Source organism: Mizuhopecten yessoensis, unplaced genomic scaffold, assembly GCF_002113885.1.
Source record: "Mizuhopecten yessoensis strain PY_sf001 unplaced genomic scaffold, ASM211388v2 scaffold5621, whole genome shotgun sequence".
Taxonomy (NCBI): Eukaryota; Metazoa; Mollusca; class Bivalvia; order Pectinida; family Pectinidae; genus Mizuhopecten; species Mizuhopecten yessoensis.
This window is the reverse complement of record NW_018406140.1, coordinates 30133-42595: the sequence shown is the minus strand read 5'-3', so window position 1 is coordinate 42595 and position 12463 is coordinate 30133. Positions and strand designations below refer to the sequence as shown.

Sequence of the window (12463 nt, the reverse complement as noted above, 5' to 3'; positions counted from 1 at the left end):
ATTACTGGGTGGATTCACACTGGTAAGGTACGCTGTCTTCTATATTAACTTTCCAAAATTGATTTTATCAATCATTGCTTTGGTTATATGAAAAAATGTAAATCTGTTTATGTAAGGAACTCATATATAAGTACAACTTGGTTGAAAATGATAATATTACATATACATAACCTAAAATATCGATCCTGACTGGAAGATAAGCCGGCCTTAACAAGTCCTTGATTCCTTACAGTCAAATTCATCTTAAACTTGTAAAATAGTAGGCCAGTCGCAAAAATAAGCCTTTGATTTCATGTTGGAACCTGCTAAAAGGCTTTGAATTTTAAAAATAAGCCATATACTGCCAACTCATTAATATACTTAGAAAGTAAGAGGGCATTGAAAATAGACTTGTTTCGAAAATATTTCTTACATGATATATAAGCCGCGCCTTATTATCGAGAATTTAGGATATATAAACAAAAACACATTGATTATTTATGCACGCGTATATCAAAAACATATTAATGTTAATAATTTATAACAATATATCGCTGAATCACCTTATTGCTGAATTGAAAATATTTGGTTTTTGATACTTTTAACATATGTCCATTAACACCGAATAATACAGTTCCATCAAGTCAGCTTCTCTATCTCTAGTTCCTGTTCTCCTGTCCAGCAGGCGAGATATATCCGAATTTACCATTTAAATGATAGCCGATAAGCCAGCCGTTCACATACATTTTATATATTGCAGTGCTGCAGTGCCGTTCACATATATTCCATACAATGCAGTGCTGCACTGCCGTTCACATATATTCCATACATTGCAGTGCTGCAGTGCCGTTCACATATATTCCATACATTGCAGTGCTCCATTGCCGTTCACATATATTCCATACATTGCTGTGCTGCAGTGCCGTTCACATATATTCCATACATTGCAGTGCTGCAGTGCCGTTCACATATATTCCATACAATGCAGTGCTGCACTGCCGTTCACATATATTCCATACAATGCAGTGCCGCACTGCCGTTCACATATATTCCATACATTGCAGTGCTGCAGTGCCATTCACATATATTCCATACATTGCAGTGCTGCATTGCCGTTCACATATATTCCATACATTGCTGTGCTGCAGTGCCGTTCACATATATTCCATACAATGCAGTGCTGCAGTGCCGTTCACATATATTCCATTCATTGCAGTGCTGCAGTGCCGTTCACATATATTCCATACAACGAGTGCTGCAGTGGAACTTCCATTGGCAAGCTGACCGAAGTCGCACACCTGTTGTCCTCGTCTTTAGACCATCGTTTGTATATCACAGACAAAATTAATGAGCTTTATATTCATCTTATTATCTAAATAGCTAACCTGTTAATTATAGTGTGTCTAAAATGTTCACACGCCTGACCACAGAAAATCATGAAGAAACTTTTCTATGAGAATTCATCAATAATGTCACAGTTTAAAAGATTCGCAAAGCAAGGAATGTTATATTGTTAAATACGCGTATAAATGTCATCCTCACTTAATAAATCTTAAACGAACCGTTCCCGGTACCTGTAATATAGAAAACAGCATAATTATTTTTTTATCAAATTTTTAACGAATGAATCTATGCAGGATGACAAAAGCAATTCATTCGGGTTGAGTTTTACTTGTTAAGCTCAATCAACTTAAATGTTCATTGACAACTCGATCAATACTATTGCTTTTACTGTTTAACGCCAAGTAGCTACAACATGATATGCTAAATCCAACGATCGATATTTAAAAGAAGCATCCATGAGTCGTAATTTTCTTATCATTCTATCAAGATTGCCACAAGACATTGTACTGCATGGTCGTTTTTACTGCAATTAACAACAGTGGTCTATGATATTGGTACGACTGATGAATTTGCAGTAATTTTAACGCGAGATAAAAATTCAAACGTTTTTTTTGCACATTTTTGAGCCAAACTTACATTTACAAAAAACACATTGTCAGCATTGATAATTATTTTCAGAAAGTCATCGGGGCATTGACAAACGTTGAAATTAAAGTTATTAGAAATTATTTACAGAACAGATATGCAAATTTCACATTACAGGTTGGATATATAATTGTTCACCAGTATACAGTATATTTACTAAACATAACAACACACATACCCAAACATGTCGCTGTGTTGTGTTGACAACCTTGGGCGTCGGATATAAAGCTAAGGACGTAAACAAAAACATGACTAAATGCATTATTCACATTATTAAACAGTTTAAGATACTCATGAAATATTTGAGTCTCAAAATCAGAAAACACGTAGTTTATTGAAATTTTGTAATTCAATATACACGAATGTCACAAATGACATTACCCAAGGTTGAATAAAGTCACTCATACGTTACAATTTGCTCAATTTATGTTGGTTGAAGTATGATATGTCCCTATATATGTATATGTATATACAGCAAAACTTAATACGTGCACTTGTCAATGATTTTCAAAGAGGGAATTACTTAAATGTTTTAGAATGAAATTTTGTTATGCATATGAAATCATCTTTTAATTAAAAGTAGTAAATATCATTAAAGTATTTATCCAGAAGATATTCCAACACTGTTGCGGTATAATAACACCACTGCATCAGTTATAATCGCGAAGAATAGTTCCACCCAAAAGTATGTTTTGTTTTGTTTTGTGTTTGTTTTTGTTTTATTACTTGGGGTTTCTTCCCTTCTATATAGAAGATGAAGCAGCCAATAGAAGTTTTTTTCTGGCTAAGAATTACTTTCCATATCAAGTTTTTTTGATGATTTGTTGCCCATAAGCTTGACACTCGGCTTGCCGCGGTGTTTGCATAATTCCTTTAAGGAAACATTGGTAAAGTGTAGGCTTTGTAACTTAAAGATTACGAACACATGCAATTATGTCAAAGGTATTGCAAAATTAGATTTTTATGAAGTATTTCTTTAGAAAGGTTTTTAACGAATTTTCCACAGTAGCGAGAGTAGGAAAAATCTGTTAGCCTTTACCTTAAATAGTCAAAGTTCGAAAACATAGCATCTGATAATTTTCTTTGATTGACTCTAAACATAGCATTTGTTTCTGTCAATCATATGAAACTAATTATTTTTAAAATTGATGAATGTTTCATCAAATGACAATGATACCTGTTGGTCAACGTGTAAGTATGTATTTTTCATGTTGGACTGACCTGATTTTCTGTGTCTAATAACCTGTATGCATCACCGGGCTCAACGTACTGGGGTCTTCTTTGCTCAATCGCCGCTGAGGTGTGGTAGTCACGTGGCGAGTCCCATATTTCCATTGGCAAATACATCCGAGGCTTTTAGAAAAACAGTAAGAGACCGTTCTTAATTCATTTTTACTCTAGTAGATGATGTTTTCTGTCAATTTTAGGTACGTATGGTTAACAATATTTAAAACAATGTTGTATAATATGATAATTACCTTATAATCGTAAGATTAAGTTTAATTTTGAATTCATATCTATCAAATGTCTATCGATTTTATTTTATATATTTTTATTTATAACTTGAGAAAAATTTATTATGACAACGAACTCAAATTTTTGTTGAACAAATGTGCAATACTTTTCAAAATTATCAATTGAAACAAATACAAATAGTGTTAAATATTTTTTGTAGTAGTATTTTAATAAACTATTGTGAAAATCCGTCTGCATGAAATAGAGTACAGTCTCCTCCTAATCGGACGAAATCGAAAATTCAAAATTGACAGATATCCGGAGCTGAGGACACTTTGGGGAAAATAAGAAAATAATAATTACTTACAACAGCGAACTAAGAAAATAATTGAATCATTTTAAAAAAAAGGTTCTTAAAATTCTATGAAAAGTGTAAAATGACGCTATATATTTTGATAAAATATTGTAAAAATTGCAAAAGTTGGTTCAATGACGTCTTTGACTTTACCGGTGCAGCTGGTTGGTCACTGATACTTTCCCAGCCGTTATAATAGGCTGCCGGGCGTTCATTTTCGGAACTCCCCACCATGTGTTCCCGTCTTGGTGGTCCCCGGTCAGCTCTCTCTCTAATATTGTACGCCCTATTTGCCCTCAAGTTCTCCATTCTTGTTGGCATACTGATTGCACTGCCATAAACTCGGTTATGTCTGTAGAAAAACGTCAATACGATCAAATATAGTCAAGCTTTACCGGGTTATCTCCCCTTTGAGTATCATCATCATGTTTGATAGCAAAACAGTCTTAAAAAATAGCGTTTGAGTAATGAAATACATTTTAATGATTTATTTTGTTAATTCATTTCAACAGCAAATTGTACGCATACCTTTAAAGAAAAGCTAAAAGAAACGGATTTAATACAAACGAGAATTTACATTAAATTATACATATATTACACGAATACTTTGAGTATAGGATGCTAATTCATTTGATTTCATTTCATTTATAACTACACTCGATAATTTATGATATACACTTCAAAAAAAATCAAGGGGTCAGGACATACATTCAATGTATAACAATCAGAAAGTTTTCACTAACGTTTTTTCTCCGGGTTAATTTTTTTCCAGTGCGTACATTACACGTTAACATCATGAATATAGATGCGTACGGATTACAATATTTTAATTGCATTGATAAGCGTAAAGTTTACTTTCAATTCAAAACTCCACATTTCAAATACAAACGACCATTTTTACAATCCTGAAAGAAGTAATGTTAATTTACGTGTCAATGTCCTTGACGCCTGTCCGATGGAATACTACTTGCCTTGTATTACTATGGGTTTTCTTTGTTGTCCTTCTTTTCTTGCATACACATACGATGACGACTATTATGACGATGATCACTGCTCCTCCTAACCCTGCGGTAACTGCCAGAATGTTTGTGAGGTCACTAGACTTTAAGCAGCTATCACTGTAATGCTCGAATACGGTGTCTGGGAGGCATCTGTAAATACAAAGTTATACTATGAAGCAGTACACCATACGCTCGTCACAGATAAGTTTCCTTTCAACAACTAAGGTCATTTAAGAACGTGCCTCGATGTGTGTTATGTATGCGTGTGTGTGTGCTGGAGACGGGGTGCATTGGTATATTTGCCTTTTTGTGATAACGTGGATCCGATGCAGACTTTAAAGTGCTATCTCACTGAAATACCATGCCGAAGGCACCCAGCACCGAATTCCGTCCGGTCTCACTATACTGACAATGGGTGAATCAGTTGTTGCAATAACCCTTAATGCTGAACGTTAAGCAATAACAACTACCATTTTTAAGGAATTTGGTATGTCCCGGCATGGGGACATAACCCATTGCCTTCCTCACCTAGAAGAACGCTCAGCGTTAAAGCCAATAGTGAGGTATTGCCAAGTGAGGCGCTAAGAAAAAAATTGGAGGTGATTAGTTTAAAGAAGAAAGATATCAACTGTTGGTATTGAAAGAGTGAAATACAACATAATTTAATGTATATACCCTTGATTTAATAAAATCACAAGGATTAACACCACACATTACGGCCGGATATAACGAAAGTTTTTATCAAAGTTATGTGTTTATGGTAATTATTCTTGTGTTTAAGTTTGAAGTTAATCGGTTAATAAACACCCCAGATATAAAGCGGATATCGTGATTCAGGGGATATAACTCGAAAGTCATAACGGTCAAGTAACAATGAAAATTTAAAAAAAAAAAAAATTATAGGACTTTTAATTTAAGATTCCCTACTTCGTTTTTTTAGCGATAATTCTTTATGATATTAGCCATTTCTGCTACTTTATCCACATCACTTGAATGCAAAATGCATGGTGATAAAATATTTTATTTAGTATATAAAATATGTATGTATATATATAAAGAATTGACACAAATTTAAAAACGCTTTTTAACGTTAAAATGTGTGGAACAACAAGGATGGAAAAAGAAACAAAATCATTTAGTTTCAAATAAAACTGATATTAGACTACACAAATATATTTTTTTATAAATAAATGAATTAAATCGAATTAACTTTTATATATATTAATTTGTTCATGTCGATGTATTGAAAATTAAAAGAAATGTGCAATTTAGAAAAAAGTTGTATTGCTAATTGTTTTGAAGAAGAACATTCTAAAATATTCAAGCTGATTGGTCTAACGGCGGGTTAAAAATAGACGAAAATAGCTCGACCAATCAGCTTGCGTGTTAAAAACTTCTCCAAGATGGTGGACGAAGGAGGGATGAATGTGAAATCTTGCGGAGAAAATACTTGAGGGACCCGAGAAGAGAAATTTAGTGGTGCGTAAAACAAGAAAGCAAGTTTGTTTTGACCTTATCTTTGAGTATACCATGGTTTATTAATGTTACGTCGTCCGCTTTTCTGTGTACCGAATGAAGAATTTGATTCGAAAAAATGTTTTGAAGATATATAATGGGTGTTATTTAAAGATTGATGTCCCTACTTTCGATCGAGACTATGCTGTGGGAAGGATTTTAGCGGATAAATTTTCTGTGACACTTCAAACAAAATTACCTCAATTTTGCCAGCCGCTGGTAGGGGCTGAGTTCTTCACCTTTCTAGTTTTATTTATTCATATTTTTTTTTGATAGACGTGCCCACCACCTATGGTGTATAGTTGTGTGGCAACCCTATCTGAATAAAAGATGGAGCACAGATAACATGTTGTCGTTCCTCTCTCAGGGCAATCAAGCTTTACCATAACATAGAGGTAACATTGCACGTTTAATTTCTACATTAATAATTTGTTTGGATTCTTCTTTTAATTCGGCGATTTTGATTAAAAAACCCACACCAGACGTACGAAGAAATGAACCATCTTTTTGAAAATTCAGTTTGTATATGTAGATACAGAAGCTAAACAGGGTTACATCTCACAGCACAACATGACCGTGTCGTTCGTTCAGCACTCAACACTTCATATTTGAACAGAATGAAAAATCCGTGTCTAGTGTGTTCCGAAATATATATAATATGTAAAATACAGCTAAAAGGGTAAGGTGCCTCGAAAACCCTTTATAGAAGTTATACATGAAGTTCGGCGAGATATACAGTAGCTTTGTCATTGAAATCAACAAGCAGACCGACGTTACTTACATGCACCTTGTGTTCCCTGACGGATGAAGTAAGCAATATCCGTAGTCACCACATTCATCGTACGTGCATTTCGAATTACAATTGAAAGGGTAATTCAAGTTATCATTTTCTTTGCAAATTTGGTATCTATTGCAGTTATCTTGTAATTCACACACACTTGAGTTTTCCGCTGAAAACAACAAATCAAATGAGTTATAGTGGTGATTTTTCAATTAATAATTAAATATATATATATATATATATAATAAAAAATGAAATATGCAGTAATGCTGTTGTTAGTAGTCAGTGTTAGTCAATGCAATGTTTTCTTTTGTGAAATCAGATATCCTATGCTTCAAAGAGCGAAAATAATAAACTATACCACCATCAATAATTCTTCAAAAATTCAACTCAGCTCATCACCGAACAACGCTATATCTATATACATGAAATGTTTTATGAAATTTATAATCAAATATATTTCACTTATGCATTAATGTTATAAAAGATAATACATTATACTACACTACTGTTCTTACTTACCTATTTGTAAATATGTCATCCATTTCCTGTCTGTCTTTGACCGATTAATGTTGACTATTTCGTTACCAGGCAGTTCCAATGTCTCGTTGTCCCATGCATTATTCCTGACGGATTGCAGGGTTGAGTTTATCGACTTACCAGCAGCAATTCTTAGTCTATAGTTACATTCAACGCAACCTTTCCTACAACATGGAATAATACAGGATTTTGTCGCTTCATGTACATAACTTTATAATAATACAATATGTAAATAGCATGTCTGGTACTTTTACATCAGCATTTGATATAGTGTCATGTTATAGGTCACTAAACTGAACCACAAAACAAATCCTAAGAACATTGTGGGATTTTATAAAATATATTAATGTGAAAACCGTGTTTAATTTATACAAAACATAGTTGTGTTTAAGTATCAGAATAAAGAAAATAAAGTTGATGTTGAAATGTTGATATTCACCACATTTCAACTAAAACTGCATTTACCGTCCAAAACTATATATCGTCTAGTCATATGTATCCGCGCGTTATACATTTCCGCGCAGTCATTTTATCAAGCTATATCTCGTAACTACCTGACCTGCTGGACATTACACAGGGATATTTTAGACGTTTAACAATCGTCTGTTTAAAGGGGTTTAGGGCTGAACTGAGGGAAATGTATAAATATTTTTTTTAAGAAAATGAGGAAAGCTATGATGCCTTGAAATAGGGTTGAAGCAAAGCGGAACGAGGGAATTTATATCAGGGTTTACTGTAAATATCATCTCACAATCAAATGATGACGCTAACGAAAAGCTGTAGCTGATAGTCGAGATAATTACTCACGTAAACCCGATGATAGTCACACTCTCAAACCCATCTGTGTCTTTGTACTTGGTATAAATCTGAAGATACGGATCATATAGAACATATGTCAATACTCAGCACAATCCGAAGGCTTAAATTACGGTTAGAACGATCATCTAGAAGACGGAACTCGAATGAATTAATAGAAAACAAGAGGCCAAAAGCCACGTAGTTCTCTGGGCATATGACTGAAGTGCTTGAAACTGCTGAATCCTGTTTTATCACATACTTGTTGAATCTTGTTATAGTAATACAAGCAATTTTCAGACCATGAAATACAACGTTCAGTATTGCATAAGTAGTTAACCGTAGTGGTGGATGACCATAGTTGACTGTAGTAGACCTTAGGCGACCTTGGTTAGACAAAAAATGTTCAAAATACAATTCCTACGGTGAGTTTACATGCCAGGACCCTACTTTGACCGTAGTTTGAACGTAGTTGACCCTAGTTGACCCTAGTTGACCCTAGTTGAACGTTGTGTTTATCGTAGTTGACCGTAGTTGACCCTAGTTAACCGTAGTAGACCCTACTTGAACGTGGTGTTTATCGTAGTTGACCGTTTTAGCATGGCACTACGGCTAACACTGCGGTCAAGTAGGGTCAAATAGGGACAACTACTAGGGTTGGACTACGTTTGAAGTATGATCACAGTACTGCTATACGGTTGAACTACGTTGAAGTACGTTTAATACGTTTTACTAAGGTCGCCTACGGTCTACCACAGTCAACTTCGGTCATCCCCCACTCCGGTCAACTACGTGCGTAACCGTAAGATGTGACCACGGCATTAGCACGGCGTTCAGAAAACTGCGACATAACGGACAGGGTCACTCCCATTCAATCAGGTAGTAAACATAAGTCAAAGATGGAATATGTGGGATAATGAGACAGATACTGGATAAGAAATGCTAGTCAAAAGTCTGTTATTATCAGGGATAAAGTAAACAAATGAAAAAACAACTTCGCGAGAACCCCTCTAGAAATTGTACCGACATTGTTGTCTACCAAAATAACTCGTCGCAGACAATTTCGTTCCAAAAATAGTATAAGAAATACATATAAAAAAAATAGATACATATAAAACAAAATAAAAGGATAAACACTTTCATATTAGGTAAATATTATTTGCAGAGCGATAGATTAAAACGGTTTAATAGGAAATTAGTTTCTCCTTTCTCTTCATGCTTTGTCCCTTCTATTTTCCATTTTCAATCTTTTCTCGTCTACTGAAAAGCCACAAAGCCGTTATAGCGGACGTAAAACCATCAAATAATAAATAATGACAAAAGACTTGAAGATGGTGTAGGTAATCGACCAATGTTGACCGCATTCGTTAATCGCGGTCCAAACGGTTGAACCGGTAGGGCCAGAGTCGTTCGTTGTTAAATAAGATCAAACCTAGTAATCTGATGCTGCTTTCAGGCGAGCTCTGACAAACCCTTGCAAGGGCTACATACACATTTGCAGGTCCGCCAGGGTTTATACCCGAAAACGTTACATTTAAAAACAGACAAACTGTTTGAACCGGATACGCGAACGGGGCTATGTCACAGACAGTGAGCCAGCGATCCCTCCAATAAGTGGAAGCGTAAAAGTATTTGTCAATTTCTACTTTTATATATATATATATGTAAGTAGGATATTATAATATATTTGATATACTTCTTCACTCACCATGTTACGGAATGACTCGCTATAAGTTCGATAAAGAGGAGATGATTTGTCCGTCAAGTCTTTGTCAAACGCAATCTCCACAACGACCGTCAAATTTACTGCAATAACTATTTGTTCTGAAATAATCCACAAATAATCAGTTCCTATAATTTCACAAAGAATACAATTATGCTCATACCATGTGACCAGTTAAATGAAACCGAAAACCCATTGAATAGTTTGGTCTCTGTTGACTCTGTTGCAATTATAATTTGGAACGATTTAAGCTTGTAAAACGACACCATAAATTACTTTTTTATGACAATGGTGTTTGAATACAAATTTACTTCGCGCGATAAAGATAATCTGCGATTTAAGAGGCAACGATATAGGCAAATCATGTATGTATAATGTAGTGAAAATTGAAAAAATACTTCTTTTATTGATCAAAACGTCCCTTTGTGATTAAGTAATCCCCATTTTTGTATACCTCAACTACATTTCTCAGGCGACAACCTTGATTTGCGTAAGATTAATTTATTCATGTTTTATTAAATAATGAGCGCCCGATTATTATTTATTTTTTAATTTTTTGCGTTTGACCAGAGATGTTGACATGACGCGATATTTTACATATAAACTTTATTTAGTTTGCAACAATTATAAAACAACTGTTTTCAACTTATATTAAACTCTCTTGTTGGCCTAAAAGTTGGCGTGCGGGGTCTTTATGTGGGAGGAAACCGGTGGACCCAGAGAAAACCCACGTGAGCAGGCAGGTGACCCCCGCCGTTAACACGTCTGATCGAACCCCGGGTGCCTTGGTGAAAAGCAAGTGAGCCATGCACTGTGTACCCAATCACCATATTGATTTAAAATACATATTCGCATGATACAAACTATTTATTTCACAGAAGCTACTTTTGCGTTCAAATTTCATTTTGTTTAAATGTCAACAATCAACAATCTTCCCTGTTTCGTAACCTATCTTTTCGCACATGTGACGTCAGGCTATCATAGATATATTCGGAGTGTAATCGATAAGTTTGTACTTTGCATTGATCGCATGCATGTATCACAATTATTGATAAAATAAAATTTTAATTCATTATAAAAAAATGTTAAGGAATAATTTTCATACTCATCTTAAAATATAGGAAAATGGAAAATGGCACTATAATATTTATTTAATTGAAGGCAGTTGAGGTATAAACGTTAACATTTCTAACTCTTACCTGCTGAAATAACAGAGCTACCAGGAGTAAGTGTGGTTGGTTGGATAACAAAAGGCGTAGTTGTTGTAGGTATGATTGTTGTAAGTGTCGTTGTTGTAGGTGTGGTTATAGTAGGTGTGGTTGTAGTTGATGTTGCTGAAGGTGTGGTTGTAGTCGGAGTGGTTACAGTAAGTGTTGTTGTAGTAGGTGTGGTTGTAGTAGATGTTGTTGTAGTAGGTGTGGTTGTAGTCGGTGTGGTTGTAGTAGGTGTTGTTGTAGTAGGTGTGGTAGTAGTAGGTGTGGTTTTGGTTGGTGTTGTTGTAGTCGGTGTGGTTGCAGTAGGTGTGGTTGTAGTCAGCGTGGTTGTAGTAGGTGTGAAGTCGGTGTGGTTGTAGTCGGTGTTGTGGTGGTCGGTGTTGTTGTAGTCGGTATGGTTGTAGTAGGTGTGGTTTTAGTCGGTGTTGTTGTAGTAGGGGTGGTTGTAGTAGGTGTGGGTGAAGCAGGTGTGGTTGTAGTAGGAGTAATTGTAGTCGTTGTTGTTGTACTAGTAGTAGTAGTAGTTGTTGTACTAGTAGTAGTAGTAGTTGTTGTACTAGTAGTAGTAGTAGTTGTTGTACTAGTAGTAGTAGTAGTTGTTGTACTAGTAGTAGGTGTGGTTGTAGTCAGCGTGGTTGTAGTAGGTGTGTTTGTAGTTGGTGTGGTTGTAGTTGGTGGGGTTGTAGTAGGTGTGGTTTTAGTCGGTGTTGTTGTAGTCGGAGTTGTTGTAGTAGGGGTGGTTGTAGTAGGTGTGGGTGAAGTAGGTGTGGTTGTAGTAGATGTTGTTGTAGTAGGTGCGGTTGTAGTCGGTGTGGTTATAGTAGGTGTGGGTGTAGTAGGTGTTGGTGTAGTATGTGTGGTTGTAGTCGGTGTTGTTGTAGTAGGTGTGGTTGGAGTCGGTGTTGTTGTTGTCGGAGTTGTTGTAATAGGTGTGGTTGAAGTCGGTGTTGTTGTAGTTGGTGTGGTTGTAGTTGGTGTGGTTGTAGTAGATGTGGTTGTAGTAGGTGTGGTTGTAGTCAGCGTGGTTGTAGTAGGTGTGATTGTAGTTGGTGTGGTTGTAGTAGGTGTGGTTGTAGTAGGTGTGATTATAGTCGGTGTGGTTGTAGTCGGTGTGGT

General features: G+C 35.4%; 1 protein-coding gene across 1 annotated transcript; it reads right to left on the bottom strand.

Moving 5' to 3' along the window:
- Positions 1 to 608: 608 nt before the first annotated feature.
- On the bottom strand, positions 609 to 11465 carry LOC110450983. The gene is made up of 10 exons (XM_021498801.1): positions 11333 to 11465; positions 10119 to 10234; positions 8423 to 8481; positions 7598 to 7779; positions 7076 to 7244; positions 4750 to 4929; positions 3932 to 4130; positions 3190 to 3321; positions 2147 to 2196; positions 609 to 1553 (listed from the first exon to the last, which is right to left on the bottom strand). Exons 2-10 carry the CDS (start codon positions 10119 to 10121, stop codon positions 1532 to 1534), a joined length of 996 nt encoding a protein of 331 aa, XP_021354476.1. The 5' UTR covers positions 10122 to 10234; positions 11333 to 11465; the 3' UTR covers positions 609 to 1531.
- Positions 11466 to 12463: the final 998 nt, after the last annotated feature.

What these genes read in the sequence shown, in the direction of transcription:
- LOC110450983 (XM_021498801.1), bottom strand. An exon ending in GTGACTATCATCGGGTTTAC is followed by an intron (nt 7,780 to 8,422) that starts GTGAGTAATTAT and finishes TCCATGTTGTAG; the next exon opens with GAAAGGTTGCGTTGAATGTA. An exon ending in CAACACAGCGACATGTTTGG is followed by an intron (nt 1,554 to 2,146) that starts GTATGTGTGTTG and finishes TCTATATTACAG; the next exon opens with GTACCGGGAACGGTTCGTTT.